The sequence below is a fragment of the Xiphophorus maculatus genome, chromosome 1, assembly GCF_002775205.1.
Source record: "Xiphophorus maculatus strain JP 163 A chromosome 1, X_maculatus-5.0-male, whole genome shotgun sequence".
NCBI classification, from domain to species: Eukaryota; Metazoa; Chordata; class Actinopteri; order Cyprinodontiformes; family Poeciliidae; genus Xiphophorus; species Xiphophorus maculatus.
In genome coordinates, this window is record NC_036443.1 from 23522261 (window position 1) to 23540310 (window position 18050).

The 18050-nt window shown below is 36.8% G+C and overlaps 1 protein-coding gene across 2 annotated transcripts in view; it reads right to left on the reverse strand.

The window, feature by feature from the left end:
- Positions 1-432: 432 nt before the first annotated feature.
- Positions 433-18050, reverse strand: part of LOC102225710 (protein FAM19A1-like) — a 35918-nt gene continuing 18300 nt past the window's right edge. For both annotated transcript variants that reach the window (XM_005801718.3, XM_023330777.1), the window contains exons 3-6: positions 5397-5537; positions 3695-3819; positions 1403-1478; positions 433-1268 (exon numbers count right to left, since the gene is read on the reverse strand). In XM_005801718.3, coding sequence (XP_005801775.2) covers positions 1446-1478; positions 3695-3819; positions 5397-5537 — 299 coding nt within the window. In that variant the 3' untranslated portion in view covers positions 433-1268; positions 1403-1445. The remainder of the gene's footprint in view (positions 1269-1402; positions 1479-3694; positions 3820-5396; positions 5538-18050) is intronic.

Sequence of the window (18050 nt, forward strand, 5' to 3'; positions counted from 1 at the left end):
ATAGTGTTAATGCATTTAAACATAGTAAGAAAAGTATTGAAATAGTTCAAATTAGAAATTTCAGAGGACTTGTCTCACTAAAATTATGTTCAGTGTTAAAAAAAATTTACATTGTGAGAAAATTTGCTTCTATTTTCTTATTTTCATGGATGAAGCCAATTTTGCCAACTTTTCAAAAGATAATTTCCGGGGCAACCTATAAAATGAATAAGTAAGTAAGTTTTATTTTAAAATACATTGTTAGTGGTAGTCCTTCAGGGTTGCTTAGAGGGTTATGAAAACGTGGTCAATTTTAAGCAATTTCTAGATTTAAAGAGTTATTTTTGTCCTGGTCATGATAAATTTTAGACAAAAAATGACAGCAAAATAATCATACCCCTGCAGACTGAAGAAAAGATTAAATATGCATACCATTTTTAGTGTATTCAGATTTTACTAAGTGAACGTGAAAAAATGTGTTACAGGAACAACAATTTTAATGGAATTCAGCACATATCAGTAAATGGCTTCATATGTACAGAATCATCATTTGGACCATTTAACATAAATAAGGCATTTCAAGTATTGAAAACAACCCACTGATTGCACATTTCTGTCGGGTTCATCAGTTCCAGGGTAAATGGTCGCGAGTTCAATTCGTAAAGCCATTTAGGAGGTGATGAAAGGCATACAAGTAGCCCACAGACTAATGGTAAAATGTCTCAACACAAACATCTCTTTCACAATGCATTTGTTTCATCTTCACATCATCTACTCAGTTTCATCAACCTTTGGCTGTTTTGGGTTTTGCATGTAAGAGGAAGAGGGAAGATTTACCAACAGCACAAATTAAGTTTTCATGTACACTGGAAAAGACAAACATTTTATGCACAATATTTTACACTCCACAATATTAAAAAAGGGAGAAAAAAATCCTGAGGGCTGTCAACTTCTGCACTTGTTCCTACCATGTTCTTTGATTTCTTTTTCTCCTGTTTTGGGTTTTTGCCGCAGACATCCGTCTCACTAAGCAGTCACTCCCAAAATATAATTCCAAATGCAGAGACAGCCATCCTCCATGTCAAAGTTGAAGAAGAAAAATGATCAAAATAGATTCATTAGAGGGTTGTGATGAAGTTCCTCTTAGGCTGCCTGAAGCATCCGTATTTTCAGGAGCCTCAACCAAGTGCTTTATGTACATCTTTTTACACTTTGATTTGAAAGTGTTCACATTTCTTGAAGCAACAATAGGCTCATTGTCTCTTGTGATAATTGGTCCAATGACAGTGCTAAAATAAGAAAAAAAAGTGTGAACATCACAGAGGTTAGCACAAAATGTCTGTTTGCCCTTTGCAGAGCTGAGCAATTAGATGAGAGAAATAAATTACTACAGTGGTGCTTCAGTATGTAGAAATAGTCTGACCTTTGAACCAGAGGTATTCCCTTGCATCCTCTCCAACCAAATGTTAATACATCGATGTTGTGTATGGCTGAGTGTTCTGACAAAAAAAAAAAAAAGGAAGGCAGAAACAGAAGGTTAGACTATGTTGTTAACAAGTCAATTTGCAGTGAAATTCAGAAGCAATAACTGCTGTTTTGTTATTCCACAGCCAGCTTCACATTGCTGTACGTTTGTCTCCCTCAGCTCCACTCTGCCTCGTATGCACATTTATTAGGCAAGTGAGTGCTCCGGCCCCATCATTATTTCTGTGAATATTTTTCAACTCCAGAACGCCTGTTGAATTTCATCATTTTCAGGTTGCACTTTTTGTGAAAAGAAGACTAAGATATGAATATATATACATGTACACACATACATACATACAAACATCTATATATGTACAAAAGGAAGACAGAAATACCTCACACAACCTGCTAATCAAATGCTTAAGATCATTATCTGTAAAGAGTCAAAATGTGCACAAAAATATGTCTTTCATGTCATTTCCCATCAAGCTTTCACACTTTCGTGACCCACTGATGGGAAAGGCAAAAAAGCTTTCTGTCCTTGAACGTGGCAGGATTTTTGAAATGCACAAGCAAGGCCTCTCACAACCCTCCATCACTGCAGAGGTTGGACACAGTGAGACATTCATTTTAAATTTCCTGAAAGATCCTGAGGCGGTTGGTACAATAATGTCATGTCGTAGACCCCAAAAAAATTTCACCTGCCCTGAGCCGGAGGATCTCGTGGGCTGTCAATGAAGACACAGGCTGATCCTTCTTCCAATTTAAGGGTTTTGCTAATGCTGACTGCAGTCCATTAACTTTCAGGGCTTTAAGAACAAAAGTCACTTCTCCTCCCAAAACCTAACAGTTTTGACCTGGCAAATACAGAGCATTAAATAATGGAGGAAAAGTGTTTTCACTGATGAGAAAAAACATTTATCTGGATTGAACTAAACTGGAATGATGCATGATGCATTGACTATTAGTCTTTTAAGGAAAGAGCACTAGCTTAGTACTATTCAGAAGTAATCTGAATTACTTCTAATAACCCTTATTTTATAATAAAATACCCAAAAGAGAAACACAGCCAATTAAAGATGACAGAAATTCATTTAACATGAAGTAAAGTAATTTAGATGGTGTACAATCAAAAGCAATAGGAAACATCCTATCTTTAGCTCTAATGGCAGGAGCTACAGAACCCTGCAATTAATTTTTTTTTTCAGTTTCAGCTCTTCAACAAAATGCATCGGCTTGTTTTTTATAACAACCTGGTTAAAAATGATTACTTCACATCTTTAGCAACAACCATATGATACTGCCATCAAAACAGTGGCCTCATGCAGATTCAGTCATGATTATACATAAAGCAAAGAATGAAAAACAAATCTGTGTTGTAGGTGACAATGTGATACATGTCAATGAATGAGAATATATTAGAAAAATGTAAATAATTTAAATTCAAAAAGTGAAACTTGTATAAAGTATTGCATGGTTCCATCATTCAGACATAAAACAATAAAAATATAATTTTTCTTCTAAAACTGTTGTGTTGTGGCCTACGTAATCATGAGAAAGACTGCTGACTTTTCAGTTGTACAGTAGACAGCCATGGTCATCCACCATAAGGAGGGTAAGCCACAAAAGGTCATTACTATATGGTCTGGAATTCAGTCCTACAGCAGAAGTTGTGTATACTTCATGCTATACAAGTACAGGCCATTTCCCATTTTATCAAGTTTGAAGTTTTATGGAGTTGCTGCTTTAATTTTCCTGCAGGACTTGGTACATGCCCACGCAAAATATCATTGCCTGGTTTAATCACTCTGCTTAATTGCCCAGCAAACTCATCTTCCTTGTCAAGAGCAAAATGCAAGAATTCAAAGCCACCAATGCAGATGGACTAAAGGTTGCTGTTAAACTTGTTGAACCACTCAGCAGTGCCAGACTGATTGCCTCCATGTGACTCCATACTAACATGGTAATTCATGAAAAACAAGCCCACAATCAAGTATTGAGGACACATACTGCACATTATGATATACTTTATACTAGGTCAACATATTTTACTTTGTTAGTCTAGTTTATGGAGATACATATTTATATAGTGGGACTGATTTTAGATTGGAGTTAAATTGTCAAGAATGAAACAAGTTCACTTTATTGAACTTATAGTATGTTTAACAATAGAAATGTCCTTAACTGGTATAAAAGAAGTGAAGGTGAATGATGTAGAATTTTTCTTAGTTTTGACAGATTAACTTACTCTTGTGGTTTTGATCTTGTTTCCGGCATAGCACATCCAGCCGGAGTTGTCAGGAAGCGTCTTGCATTCCTCCCCCTCCAGGCAAGGCTCCATCTCACACCACCACTTTCCAATTACTATGGATGCTACAGACAAGAGAATCAGCAGTGTGGGTATGTTTAACTTTAAATGAGAGCCAACCAAAATCCAGAGCCTAAAACATGGATGAGCTCAAGGTCTGACTGGATAACTCCATTTCAATCCAACCAGGACTTACCTCTTTAAATTTTGCATTTTCTTCATATTTTTCTGCTCTCGAAAAATTGGTGCAAGTGTTAGTGAGCAACTTTTGAGACTTTTTTAGAACCTAATAATGCCCATATGATTTAAATTTAAGACTCACATGAATAGTGTAAAAAATGAGTGTGTTCTAGTCTTCTTAGATCCATCCATCCATCCATCCATCCATCCATCCATCCATCCATCCATCCATCCATCCATCCATCCATCCATCCATCCATCCATCCATCCATCCATCCATCCATCCATCCATCCATTTTCTAACATCCTTGTCCCAAGTGGGGTTGGGATTCTTAGGTATGAACTAGATAGTTTACAATTGACATATTTGATCATTTTTGCAACTCTACAGAAACCTTGATATTATGTTTCATTCTAAACTATGTTTTACAGCTCAAATACAAAAATCCATATTACATTTCAGAATCTCTTGATCCAATTTATCAGGCTGGAATGTCTGACCTTTAATAAAACTAGAAAATGTTCAATATTTTACATTTCTCAATTTATTAGAGTCGTCAAAGTGAAAAAAAATATATATGTTCTGCAATATAGGGTTTTTTGGCATGCAATTAGACCTAAATGCAGAGGGGAGAACTTTGGCTTTCCTTTCAACAGAGAGGACTGGGAGGTGTGACTCAGACTTGACTTTAATGCACACCACACACTTTCCATCAGAAGAGAAAATTGCTTTAAATACAGGGTAAGTAGACAGTAAATGGTTTGTAATGTGAGACCGAGGGAAAGAATCTGTCAGAGCTGACATCAAGAGACCTCAAATTCCTGCGGTCTGTTCAGAGATTGCTGTAATATTTGCAAAAGGATTTAAGATAAAAGCTGCAGGTGAGAGGTTTCCTGGAGCCAATATGTTTTTTAAGTTGAGTTACACCCATGCACCAAATCCATTTCCTGCAAAGGATTGAGGCTTTATTGGAGATATTTGTCAAAACACACATGTAACCGTTATGAAATATCTACCCACTGTGTGTAAACAACTTCTATTTTGCCTGAATCTCTATGCATTATGCTGCTTTATTTTTCTCTCCTCTTCCCTCAGATGTGTTAAATTCAGCTGCTATGTTTGTCTCGATTTGGAGCAAAGCTTCCGCTTTCCGAAACCCTATGTTTGTCTGTTGGCAACAACATGTGGATGTGACATTAGCCCTAATGTTGTCTTGTTTGAGACAAGGTGCTGCATGGTTGACTCCATATTTTAAGAGATATGAACAAATCTATGCATCTTTAAGAAAACATGTCAGGTTCTTTATTATTTTTTTTTTGTGCAAGTCATCACATTTGATAGAATGCAATAATCCTTTTGCCGTAGAAAACCCTGAAACACTGTCTAAGCTTTTGTTGTGCTAAGTCTGGACTCTAACTAAGCTGATGGCTCAGTGTTATAATGTGTTCCTAAAATACTCACCGTCCACACATGAGGGTCTATTTCTTGTGGTTCCAGCTACCTTCCCGGGCAAACAGGAGCACTTCACCGTCTGTGACCGCTCCTCAATTCGGTTCTTATTACAGCATCTGTGAGCAGCTATTACTTCGCACGTGCCTCCCTCTGAGGAGGAGAAAAACAGACAAAACTTAAAATTAAGTTCAGTAAACATCAGTCCGTAGACTGCCTCTCAAAAGTATTTATGTAAACCTTTTCAAAATGTATTTCCTAGTGTCACAACCAGAAGTTTTAATGTATTTTAGTGAGATCTTATGTGATAGACCAGTGACAGATCAAAACACTGCATCTTTGTGACCGAGAATTAAAATTATGGTTTTCAATTATTTATTTTACATATGTATACATATATTTTTTAATGTGGCATGCATTTACATTTGTCACCCTTTAATCTGAGAACTCTGAATTAAATCCTGCTAATCAATTTGTCTTAAGAGGTCACTAATTTATTAAATAAAGTCTGCTTTTGACTTATTTAATCTCTGTATATATTGTATTATACAGCTGTTCTCTGAAGACCTTGGAGATTTGTTAGAAAACATTAATAAATAAGGAACTTACTATATAGGTCAAGGATAAAGTTGTGGAGATATTCAAAGCAAAGTGAGGTTATAAAACAATATTTTAATACAAGACAGAGACACAGTTGTAAACCCACCAAGACACGGCCATCTGGCAAAGCTGAAAATACAGGCAATGTGAGTATTACCTGAGAAGCACCTAGGAGCCCTGTGGTATCTGAAGAAGCTGCAGAGCTCAGGTTGAAGAATAAGTCAACAGGAAAACTACTAGTTGTGTATTCTACAAATCTGACCTTCATAGAAGAGTGTTAAGAAAAATGGCATTGCTGTAAAAAAGCCTTAATAAGTTTGCCAGAAGCAATGTAAGGAATACAGCAAATGTAAAAAAGGATGCTCTGGTCTGAGAACACCATGTCCTGGTTAACATGCAAATGGTATGCGTGTCTAAAACCTGAGCATAGATACAGAAACATGATGTTGGATTCATTGTGCTGTGGGGCTCTTTCTTATCAGAAGAGATAGGAAAGCTTGAAGAGTTGATCGGAAAAGATTTGAATCTGGTCTGGAAGTTTGCCATCCAGTTGGGCAACAAACCCTAAATATACAGCTAAATTATATTTGTGTTAGAATGAGCCAGTCAAAGTTCAAACCTAAATCTAATTGGCATTCTAAAACAAGGAGTTGATGTTCACATTTTCCCTGCTCCTTTTGCCAAAGAAGAACTAGTAAAAGATTCACTTCCTAAATGTGCAGAGTGGGTAGAGACATATCCCCAAAAGGATACCAGCTTCCTCTGCCGCTGTATTTGCAGGGAAAGGTGAATCTACAAAGCATTAACTGAGGAGGAACTGAATACAAATTGGAATGGTATGTCTTTCAGAATTTTATTTATTTGAAGAAAAAAAAAAAAAGCAACCAAAAATAAAAATAAAAATCTCGTTTGTACCACTTCACAGTGTACACTACTTTGTGGGAAAATCCTCAGTGACGGATATCGTAGATTAAGATTGTGACATGAATAAAATTGGGAAACTTTAATGAATGCTTTTGCAAGGCACTCTATTAGTTAATCAAAACTGGATGGATATTAATCCATAAATAACTTTTTTTTCTTGTGCTTTAAAAGAAGACTTTGCCATTTTTGCATAATAAAACAATAAGAATAATTAATGGAAAGGAAAAATCAATTTTCTTTTGTGAAAATTACTCCCAATCAGTATATTTCTTTATTCATTCATCTCATTATAATATAAAATAAAAGTATGTTTCAAACCTGTCTTGATTAAGATCTTATTATAACACATTCTGTCTGGTCATAGCTTCATGTCAGGTTTCAGATATTTTCAAACATAGAGGCATTCAACCTTACATGTTTAAAACATGACCTCTGAGCAGGGCACAATGTAGTGGCTAGGAAACCAGGAACATTCTGCCAAGCTATGGTTTCATACAGTGTGAGTAGCACCTCATATAACAATGGTTAAAAGTAGCATTTTATTTAAACAACAAGATAAAGACTAGATCATATTTAGCACTGATATAGCTGCAGAAATCCTGATAAAATTACTCAGATTTAGTAGAATACACCAGAGAAATTATATCTGTACTCTCCTCTCTCTCTCAGACAGATCCCTGTAGCATGCTGAAAGTAAAAAAGATGAATAGATGTGTTGGAGTGCAGAGGAAAATAAAAATCTATTGACAGAAGGAAAGGTCTGCTTCGGGGTTATTAGAAATATTAACACTGGAGCCTCCACGCAATTATCACCAAACTGCTCGTTGTGTCCTGAAGGATCAGAAGACTGGACCAAATGGACGCGACCAAACCGCCACCGCCAGCCTCTCCCACCCACCACTCTCAGACTCTCCACAGATGAGAGTTGTGCGGTAAAGGACCATCTGACAATTACACCCGTCAGCGTGACACAAGATCAAGGAGGCTGCAGAGAGCAGGAGCACTGAGAGGGGGAAAGGATCTGGTATATTGCCAGCAAAGTGATTTGAAGTTATGTTTGACAATGAGCTGTGGGTTTGTGAAATGCGTCATGCCTGCATTTGCATATCACTTTACGACATTTGAATATTTTAGTTTGCAATGTCCTCTCGATTCAGAGTTGTTTCTCTTGAGCAAAAATTCATCTCAGCACTCAGCCTTAAGTGATACCCTGCTGTATTTAAAAAGTAAACTGCACCAAATCACTGGAGATGATCTGATAAATATCTGGAGCTGCTGGCATTTTGTGTTTACTGGAGGTGTTCTGTGAATGATGCTCTGGTGCAATCTCATTGAGATGACACAAACAGACATTATTCCCCCATTAAAACTCAAAGCCTCCAGCTGGTTCTAAGTTATATAAACTCAGAAATACATTGAAATGGAGGTCAGTTGTACATTGTGAAAGATGCCATTGAAGAATCACAAAGTGCTTTGAACAGTTTAAATGTTGGAGAAGAAAGACTTGTGTGGGAAAAGGTACATAGTGCCTTGCAGGAGTATTCATAACCCGTGACAGACATGTATCAAAATATTAATAAAATCGAACCTGAGCATTTGGCATTCATTTCTATTGACCCTCCTTTAAGTTTATAGTTTTGAAAGTCCTCTAAATGAGTTTACAGTTCCACGTCTTTTTCTGTGCCTCTAAGATTTCCTCAATCTTCTTTATAAAATAGCTGAACCTCAGTCAGATTATAGAGGGACCCTCTGTGAACAGCAATTTATTAGTCCTTTGACTGATTTTCAGTTGGATTTTGTTGTTTTAATTTAAGTCACTTAGGATTATTTGGTGACATGTTGGAAGGTGAAACTTCCTTCAAAGGTTTTTTGCAGCCTCTGTTTGAAATGGTTTAGAATTTTGCAGAATTTCGCTACATCCATTTTCCCCATTAACTCTGAGCAGCTTCCTTGTCACTGCCTTCCCCAACATGTTTCACATTGGGAATGGACTTGTTAAGGCTGATGCTCTGTGTTGGTTTTCTAGTGCTTTGCATGCAGGCAGAATGTTCAGTTTTGGTTTCTTCAGACCATAGCTTCTTCTTTTTTGCCTCCTAATCATATTCCTTCAACAATGGTCTTTGTCTGGTCACTTGGTGATAGAGCTCAGGATATTTTTTATAATCCTGATTTAAACTTTTCCACAACTTTATTCCTAACTTTGGTGCCTCTTGATATTCATGCTGTTGCTTGTCACTCTTTTCCTAACAAAGTTTCTCAAGCCTTCTTTTTAAGTTAAGAAGCATAAAAAGTGCTTTACTACCACCCAAGATTGAAACAATATAAGTTGATCATACCTGGGAGTTACGGTTATGGTGAGATTTAATCTCAGCTGAATTTATTCTGAGACTAAATCACACACAGCAGAACTTAATTTACTAATAACATGACTTCTGGTTTTTTTTAGAGGTATAAACATAAAGTGCATACAAATATATTGCACAGGTTTGATTTTTCTTTTTTTCAGACCTGTAACAAGACATCTGAAACTATATTTACTTTTCTTTCGTCTCACTTCATGTTCAACATGTATGAATACTTTGCAAGTAAGCATTAATAAAGAAAATACAGATAAGATTCAAACAAAACAGTCTATAGTAATTTACAATTCCTTGTTTTGCCCATTCAGATTCACATAAAATGAATACAACTTTCAGCTCTTTCTCTGAGGGAAATAGGTCTGAACTTATCTCCATCAAATTTCGACAAGTCTGACAGACATACTTGAAATGGTTATCTGTTTACCCATCAAATCTAATAGAAGAAAACCTTGTTGTTTTCTCTGCATTTATGCTTCTCTAGTAAATATTTTACTCAATGTGCCTCCCATATGTTATATAAAGAGGTGTTAACAAGCCTTTTCTATTTATTCTTGTGAGACCTCCCTGTTTCAATATTAAACCAACTCACTGTTGCTTCAGTTGAATCAAAGAGGACAAATATTTGCCTTTATTTTTCATTCAAGCTGAGTTTGTCTTCTATCCTTTAAAAAAAAAAAGCAAACAAATTCCCAAGTACAAATCATATTTCTTAGTGGCAATAAATGCTAATTGGAGTTGGGTGTTCGTTGTTGTGATTACAAAAGTGGGGATGCGTGAAATTTCATTTAGAATTGTTCACCACCGTGGAGATTCCTGTGGAGATGATTCTGCAGTCTCTTGTTAAAGCACAGTCATGAATTAATGTCAGATAAAGTCATAAAGGAGCTTCTGTTTGAAAAAAGGGAGACAAAAAGAGGCTAATTTTTTGTGCAGCAGAATTTTTCAAACATGGTTAATAAGGGTTTCTGACCAGAATTGAGAAGAATCAAAGGAGCAAAAAAATATAGAAATACTGCTTGTTTGCGTGACCTCTTTATATAGTGCATTTAATGTAAAGGATTAAACTTTATCTAGTATAGTTAACAAAGACTGTTTAATTAAGACAATTTGAAATCTGTAAAATGTTTACACAGGTATTTTTAAAAACATAAAAAATAACTTTTTAACTTTACTACCACCAAAGATAGAAAACAATATATGTCGGTCATACCTGGGAGTTACGGTTACATTTTTGCATGCTTGTCTTTGTCAAGAGAGTTTGGGTCTTATTTGTTTTGGTACAGGCATCTGGGGGGGTGTGAGGCCGCAGAAGGAGGGGAACATCCAGACCTCCATTCACACATGAACCGTCACTGGTTCGTGAGTCACAGTGAGCTCATGCTGGATAATTAACACAGCCTCACATAACCTTCTCCGTAGTAAATCATTTGGCATGCCCTTTGCTAAGGTAGTTGGATCATCACAAAGTTCATTGCATTTAACTGTTCCGTTCAGGCAGGTTTTCAGTGCATCTGCAGGGTCTGGTTAAAATTATGTTCATGTTAAAATAATCAACAAGTACTAATTAGCATTACTAAAGTGAGAGCTTTTAATAAAAGTGTCAGTAAGATGGGGTTGGCAGGGGTTAAGAATATTTTTTAAAAAAAGGCAGGGGAATTTCAATGCAAGGTTGGAAAGACGGGATTAATAATTGTTTGCTTTTGGCCATGTGTGTGAAGTTTTCTGGCTTTACCTGTGTTTCCGAAGACATCAACAGCCTGTCAGTTGAATTTGAAAATTTTCTGATCTTGAAGTCGGTGTGCTGGGATGTGCCATGCTGTCTGATGCGCTCAACAAAAGGGCATGTCGGCACAGCATTAACCGTAATGTGCTAGTGGAAGCAGTGGGGCATCATTTGAAAACAACAGCCCACAGGGGCTTGTTCTTCTTAATGCATCGCCTTAATTGCATAAGACAGCCCCAGATTCCTTCTTTGATCTATTAAAAACACACTACTCAACAGAATTAACTTGCATTGCTTGTTGCTAGCAAACAGAGCAAAGAACGTGGGATACTCTATATTTGGAAATCATCACCTCTGAAGAATATATTAAAATCAAATAAAAATGCAAATCGGTGAGGTATTTTCAAGCCGGCAGGTGCGTTTGGTACCTTTGCACAAAGGCAATGCAACACTGATTAGCACTCTTCAAGTTCACCCATGATTTCAGCCCGCAAGTGCAACACGCTTCATGCTCCAAGAGCCCGTCTTTGCCTTCTGAATATTTCAGAGGAAAAGGAAGAATAACATGGATAGATTTGAATGCTTTCTTCAGGTGTGGGCTGGAACCATGCAAGGGAATAATTGTTTTCTGTATTTCCATTTCTCCTATTATCAGCGACAATGAGCAAAGTCGACCTGCCAAACAACACACACCTTCGGAGTGTGTACGCGTGTGGGGGTGTGTTGCCTTGAGGCAGCCACATTGTGATTGACAGAGAACAAGGGTCACGCACAAGTTGTCATTCATAAGGTCACAGGTCACAAAAAAGCAAAAGGTCACAAGTGGAACTGCTCTGATTTTGTTGGCACACTCCCTCCTGCCTCTTCATTACTCTGAGCATGAAAACAGATACTGTCAGTGAAAAAGGTGAACACCACCAAGGCTTGCTCATTTTCAGCTCAGGCTGAGAGGGAAAAGTCGTGACTTTTTGCTATATGTAGCGGCTATTCTGTCATGTGTGGCATTGATTTTTTTATTGTTGGCTTGATTGTGAAAAATAAAATCCTGAGAAAAAGGAATGCTTTGCTGTGTATGCTGATGCTGTTCAAGCTCCTGGTTTCTTTGGTCTATCATGCTGCATGTTTTGGTTTTAATAGATACAAAAGGTTCATGGAGAATTTTTAAAAACATTTTTGTGTTTTCTTACATTACAATAGCAAACTATGATGTATTAGATTCAGATTTTTTGTAATAGACCCACATAATAAGGTACAATGAAAAGGTATTTACATCCTTACATATGTCTTCTATTTGTGACTCTTAAATGTTTTATATCAATGATATTTTGATATTAGAAAAAGGTAACTAGAGTAAATATAAAGACCATTTTTAATATAGTGATTTTATATATTAACTGAAAAAAAGTTAAGGAAACCAGGCTGGCTTTATGGAAAATCTCATTGCCCCCCTTGTTAAATCATGAATTAACCATGATTAACTTCATTTCTTTAATTAATTTCACAACTACACACAGACATGATTACTGTCAAACCCCTGGAGTAAAAAGAAAATCACTTAAAACCTCTAAAGCCCCAGTTTAAGTGCCTGGGTGGGTTGTGATAAAACTTATATCTTTGGAATCTGTGAAGCCTCTACTTTCAGTAGAAATCCAGGTTGTGTGTGTAGGAGCCGCTGGGAGACTGAGGCCGAGTTTTACAGTGATGCCATTCTGCAGACTTTGTTTACTTTCTGATTCAGCTGTTTGAATTAAGGGTGCTGAATCCAAATGTAGACACGTTTTTATTTCCACAGTATTTAAAGCCATGCATCATTTTCCTTTATGTGTTATGTGCTACTTCGTTTAGTCTATTACAAAAGAATTCCTCAAGTTTGTGACATAGCCTCCAAATGAACAACATACAACTAATACAACAAAATAAAAACAACATCCCTGCACAAAGATGAAACAATACAACCCATAAATATGTAGAGATTAAAGCAAAAAGAGGTGCACAATTGAAAAACAAAACACCAATTATAAGATGTGAAACAAACAATAATGGGATTAAAAATATAATGTCCCAGAAGGAGCAAAGAAATAGAAGACAAACATTGAAAGAAACAAGAAATAAACCACACAGACAGTTAAGATTTAACAATTTACCACAAGGTGTGCAGTTGTTGACTAAAACAAGCCGTATTTCCAGGATTAGTTATTTTGTGTCTGTTTCTGTCAAGGTGTCTCAGACCTCAGCAGGTTGAGTGGGAGGCATTTTACAAGCCTATGCCCAAAGGCTCGTTGTATCATCATTTATTCATGTCTACTTCCCAGAAAAAAAAACAGAGTAGTACAATGACTGTACATTGTGTGTAAATGACTTCCGGTCATATTTCAAACACCAATGTGCTGCACAACTAATTACTACACACTTCCCAGAAATATTGACCCTTTGCACATGATGTCACGCTCTTCAGGAAGAGCCCCACTCCGCCATGGCGGATGTCCTAACAACCTATGTGTGCATTAGCCTGCCAAAAAACAGACTGTCTGTCTGTTGGTCAAAAAACAGACTGTCAAAAACAGACTGTTGGTTGTTTAATATTGCTTTTATTTAGTTATTTTCACTATAAAAATGTCAGAGGCTGTGTGGTCGGATGCACAAATGTGCAAGGATGGAAACACAACTCGTCATCTTATCGCATATCTTTTGTTGATGGTGATGAATAGCAGCAGTCAGTGTATTCATGAATTGGTAGCACACACTTTTTACAAGGTAAGAAGATTAACATTAATAGACTTCCTAAGTAATTAAGATTAGCAAGATGCAATCAAATATTGCATTATGGAGAAGGTACACGGAATAATTATTAACCATGTAGATAATGCCCCACTGTCATGTACTCTACCACGTACAAAATAAACCCTGGGAAGTATTTGTATTTTTTAGGACTGCTCCAGTATAGGGGAAAATACTGCTTATAAATCACAGGTGTGCTATGTCCACGGACAAATTAGTTTAACTCAAGAGTAAAATCCATGGCCATATTGGCAAAAACAACTTGGGAAGACAATCACAGTTGCTCTGTTCAATATTTGCGTCCCTCACTTCTTCATGGCATGTCACCTAATCACCTTAGCAGGACCAACAGCCTGCTAAGGCCCATTCAGCCCTTAGTCCAAGAAACCTGGCAACAAAAAAATTTAACAGACAAACCAGGCTATATAGGCCTGGTTTGTCTGGTCTATATAGCTAAACTTTATTTAGCTCTAGCAGTTAGAACAGCTGTAGGCAGAGGACTACTTGCAATGTTTACATGCACAGTTAAAAAAAAACTAAGCCCAGTTACATTTAAATCTCTGTATCATTTGACAGTGTAAATATCCCCATTTTAACGCCATTCCCTTCTGCTTTTTCATTTAATCCAGTTTAAAAAGAAAATAACTTCAAAACTGACGAGTCTTAACAGGAGCATAATATAGCAATAAATGGAACATTTCCTATAGACAATACCATGATCTCTGCTTTGGGAGACTGTCAGCACATTCTAAGACCTCTTTCTCTAATATTATCTCACCCCACAACCCTACTCACACCTAAGGTCAATAAAGTGTCAGCTATTCATATGACGAGAACATGTAGACTCTACGCAGAAATCTGAGGTGAGGTTTGAGCCCATTATCCTCTGGCTGTAAGAAAGCAGCACTAAATTAGGTTCTGGGTCATATTTTCTTCATGAGACAAAGATTTAAGCCACATGTGTCAAACTCCAGTCCTCAAGGGCCGCTGTCCTGCAACTTTTAGATGTGCCTCTGCTGCACCACACCTGAATAGAATAATTAGGTCATTAGCAAGGCTGTGGAGAACTGATCTACACAAGGAGGAGGTAATTAAGCCATTTCCTTCCAGCGTTTCGTACCTGTGGCACATCTAAAAACTGCAGGACAGCGGCCCTTGAGGACTGGAGTTTGACACCCCTGAATTTTAAGCCATATTTCAGATATATTTTATCTATCCACTCATTTACATGAGTGGATATTTCATTGTATCTTTGCTTTCTTTGTTAGGTTTATATTTATATATGTCTTTGTTCGTGAGTCAGTGTATATAGTATCTTTTCTGTTTCTTTTCATTTCTTAAATTAGTGGCGATCTCAAGTGGTTCAGCTTTCTGTTCTCTGCACAAGACTTTGTTTAGTAACGGTGTAGCGATACTTTTAGCTCACAAGAGATGATGCACAGGATAGTTGGAAAGTTAGCCCTTTTTTTCATCCTCTATTTATTCTCAATATTTATCCTGTTCATCCTTTGGGTGGCTGTGAAAGAACACATACTTATTAGATCCATCAGAGTATTTACATCAGGAGGTTTACAGTGGTTCTTTATAACTCAGTTTGTGTTGTTTGTTCTGGGGAAGAGTATGAAAAAAGTTTGACTAAGTATTACCGTAATTTCTGGACTATTGAGCACATCTTAATACTCACAAACTTAAAAAAACGTGTTTATATATTGGCTGCACTTGTCTATAAGCCACAAGTGTCCAAGATCATTCATCTTACACCCTTGTCCCTAGTGGGGTCGGGAGGTGCTGGTGCCTATCTCCAGCTAACGTTCCGGGCGAGAGGTGGGGTCACCCTGGACAGGTCACCAGTCTGTCGCAGGGCAACACAGAGACAGACAGGAGAAACAACCATGCACACACACATTCACACCTAAGAAGAATTTAGACCAATTAACCTGACAGTCATGTTTTTGGACTGTGGGAGGAAGCCGGAGAACCTGGAGAGAACCCACGCAGGCACAGGGAGAACATGCGAACTCCGTGCAGAAAGACCCCGGGCCGGGAATCAAACCCAGGACCTTCTTGCTGCAAGGGAACAGTGCTAAAAACTGCGCCATTGTGCAGTTGGTAGCAAGTGTCCAAGACATTTTTTTTAATTTTTAGTGAAAATACATACTGGGAATTCAAAAACATGCTTTTTTCCAAACATTTCCTGTAACACGGCTGCTTAATAAAAAAAAAAAAAAAGTACAGTAGCCTAACCGGAGAAATCATTGATCGCACTGAAGAAGTCGTCTTCATCAGTGTCAGATTTGATCTCACTCACACACAGTCTCTAAGTCTCTCTTATGTTGTTGCACTTAATGTCACTTTTGTTTTGCTCTTGACCTTGTGCTGTACTCTTGATCGCTCAGCAGTCAAGCTTTGCAAAACTCTTTGGTAGAAAAACATACCTTAGCTGCATTGCAGTATTCAAACCATGTGAAAAAGGTAACGGTTTATCGTCAGGAGATTACGGTACATTTACTGGTCCTGTGCCTTTTATTTCTTATAATGAAAGTTTGTTTCTGTCATCCAGCTGCCTTCTGCTATCACCACCACTCAAAACTTTGCATGACACAATTAAATTTAAAAGACCTCCAACTGCAGCTTTAATTAATTGAGTATTAAAACATTTTTACTTTGTTCTATTATTTTTATAAAATCTTTGCAGGATTCCCTGACTTACAGTATGCTTTATGAGACTATGTTTATTTTTAATGCCAGCAACAATTCTGGGTTTCTAGTGTCTCAAAGCTGGTTTGCTTTTTTCTGGACTGTATCACCATGACAACCTGTGCTAGACACCTAATGTAATCTGGTGAGATTGAGTTTTGACCTGAGAGATCTAGACACGTATATGAACCGACCAATCAGCTCTAAGGGCATCAGTCACGGCACTGATACAGTCTTTTTTGTGACTTTTTTTCCTCTGAGGCCTCTTGTTCATTCAAACAGAAGAGCTGATTACTGGAAAAGTTGTTTTATTCACATCCTAGCCAAGCTGTAAAAAACCCAGCAGTTTCTCAGATGTAGTAAACTTTACGTTGCATCAGCATTTTTTAATATAAAAAGTATATCTGTGGTTCCTGACCAGATGATTTAACTGCTGGTACTAAATCACATTACCTGAATGGACTCGTATGGTCTTGGACTGTATATAAGAAGGTCGCTGACAGGATTTCTGCAGAGGCAGAAAAACCAAGCACTAAAGTATATGCAAACACTAGAATATTACCAGACAACATTATAAAAACCCTCTAGAAGCAGGAATAGTACAGTTTCCTAAACATACTTATCAAAACATTTCGATATGATAGAGAACATCTGCCTTTTTATCTGTGAAACCCCCTTTCTTCATCCTGACTCACAACAGAAAATGCAATAAAACATTAGATAAAATAATGTTTCCAATATCCTACATTATTCTGGATGATAGTGGTTATTAAAACTCATAAACTGGATAAAATATTTTGAAAGCTGAAGAAAGTCAAATGTTACTTTCCATTAACATTTTGTAACACAAAATGTCACAGTTTTCAAAAAGAAATTTCACATTTCTTAGATTTACTTCCAATGCCGATGCTATTGCAGATAAGTAGCTGTTGATGTTATCTAAATAAGTTTATTTTTAAAATTTGCATTTGCAAATGTAGATATATTAAATATGCAAACACATCAAAATTTGCATTGTCAGAAAACCCAACTTGTCCACTTACTTTTTTAGTGCAAACTTTAATTTTGACACTAGTTGAAACTCACAAACCCAAATTGTAGTAATTTAATCTCACACTAAAAAAACAGTTGCTTTTCATTAACATATTTTTTATAACCCCAGTAATCATCCCTTGTGGTCGATGGCATGATAAACTTCGTTTCTCATCCAGCCTCTTTTTGTCATTCATTGTCATGTTCTGTCTTATGAAAATCAACACGTCTTACTAGAATGATATGTTCTCTTGTTTTTATAGACTGAGCTAAGAGAAACTGGCGTCTGAGCTAAGAGAAATGTGTGGTCTCATTTTTATGAACTTGGGGAAAAGGAAGTCTGGTTCTAAATTAAAAAAAACTAAAATGAATAAATAACATGGGGATTTAACAAATGTTCAGGGTGTTATAAATGCTTCAGTAATTTTACTAATGTCCTTTCTGTTAGCAGCTTTATTACACATATCTTTCAGTTTATGGAAAACAAAGTAGAATAAGACTCTGTTTACATTAATCTTGATGCAGGTGATCTAGTTTATGTGATGTAGCCCA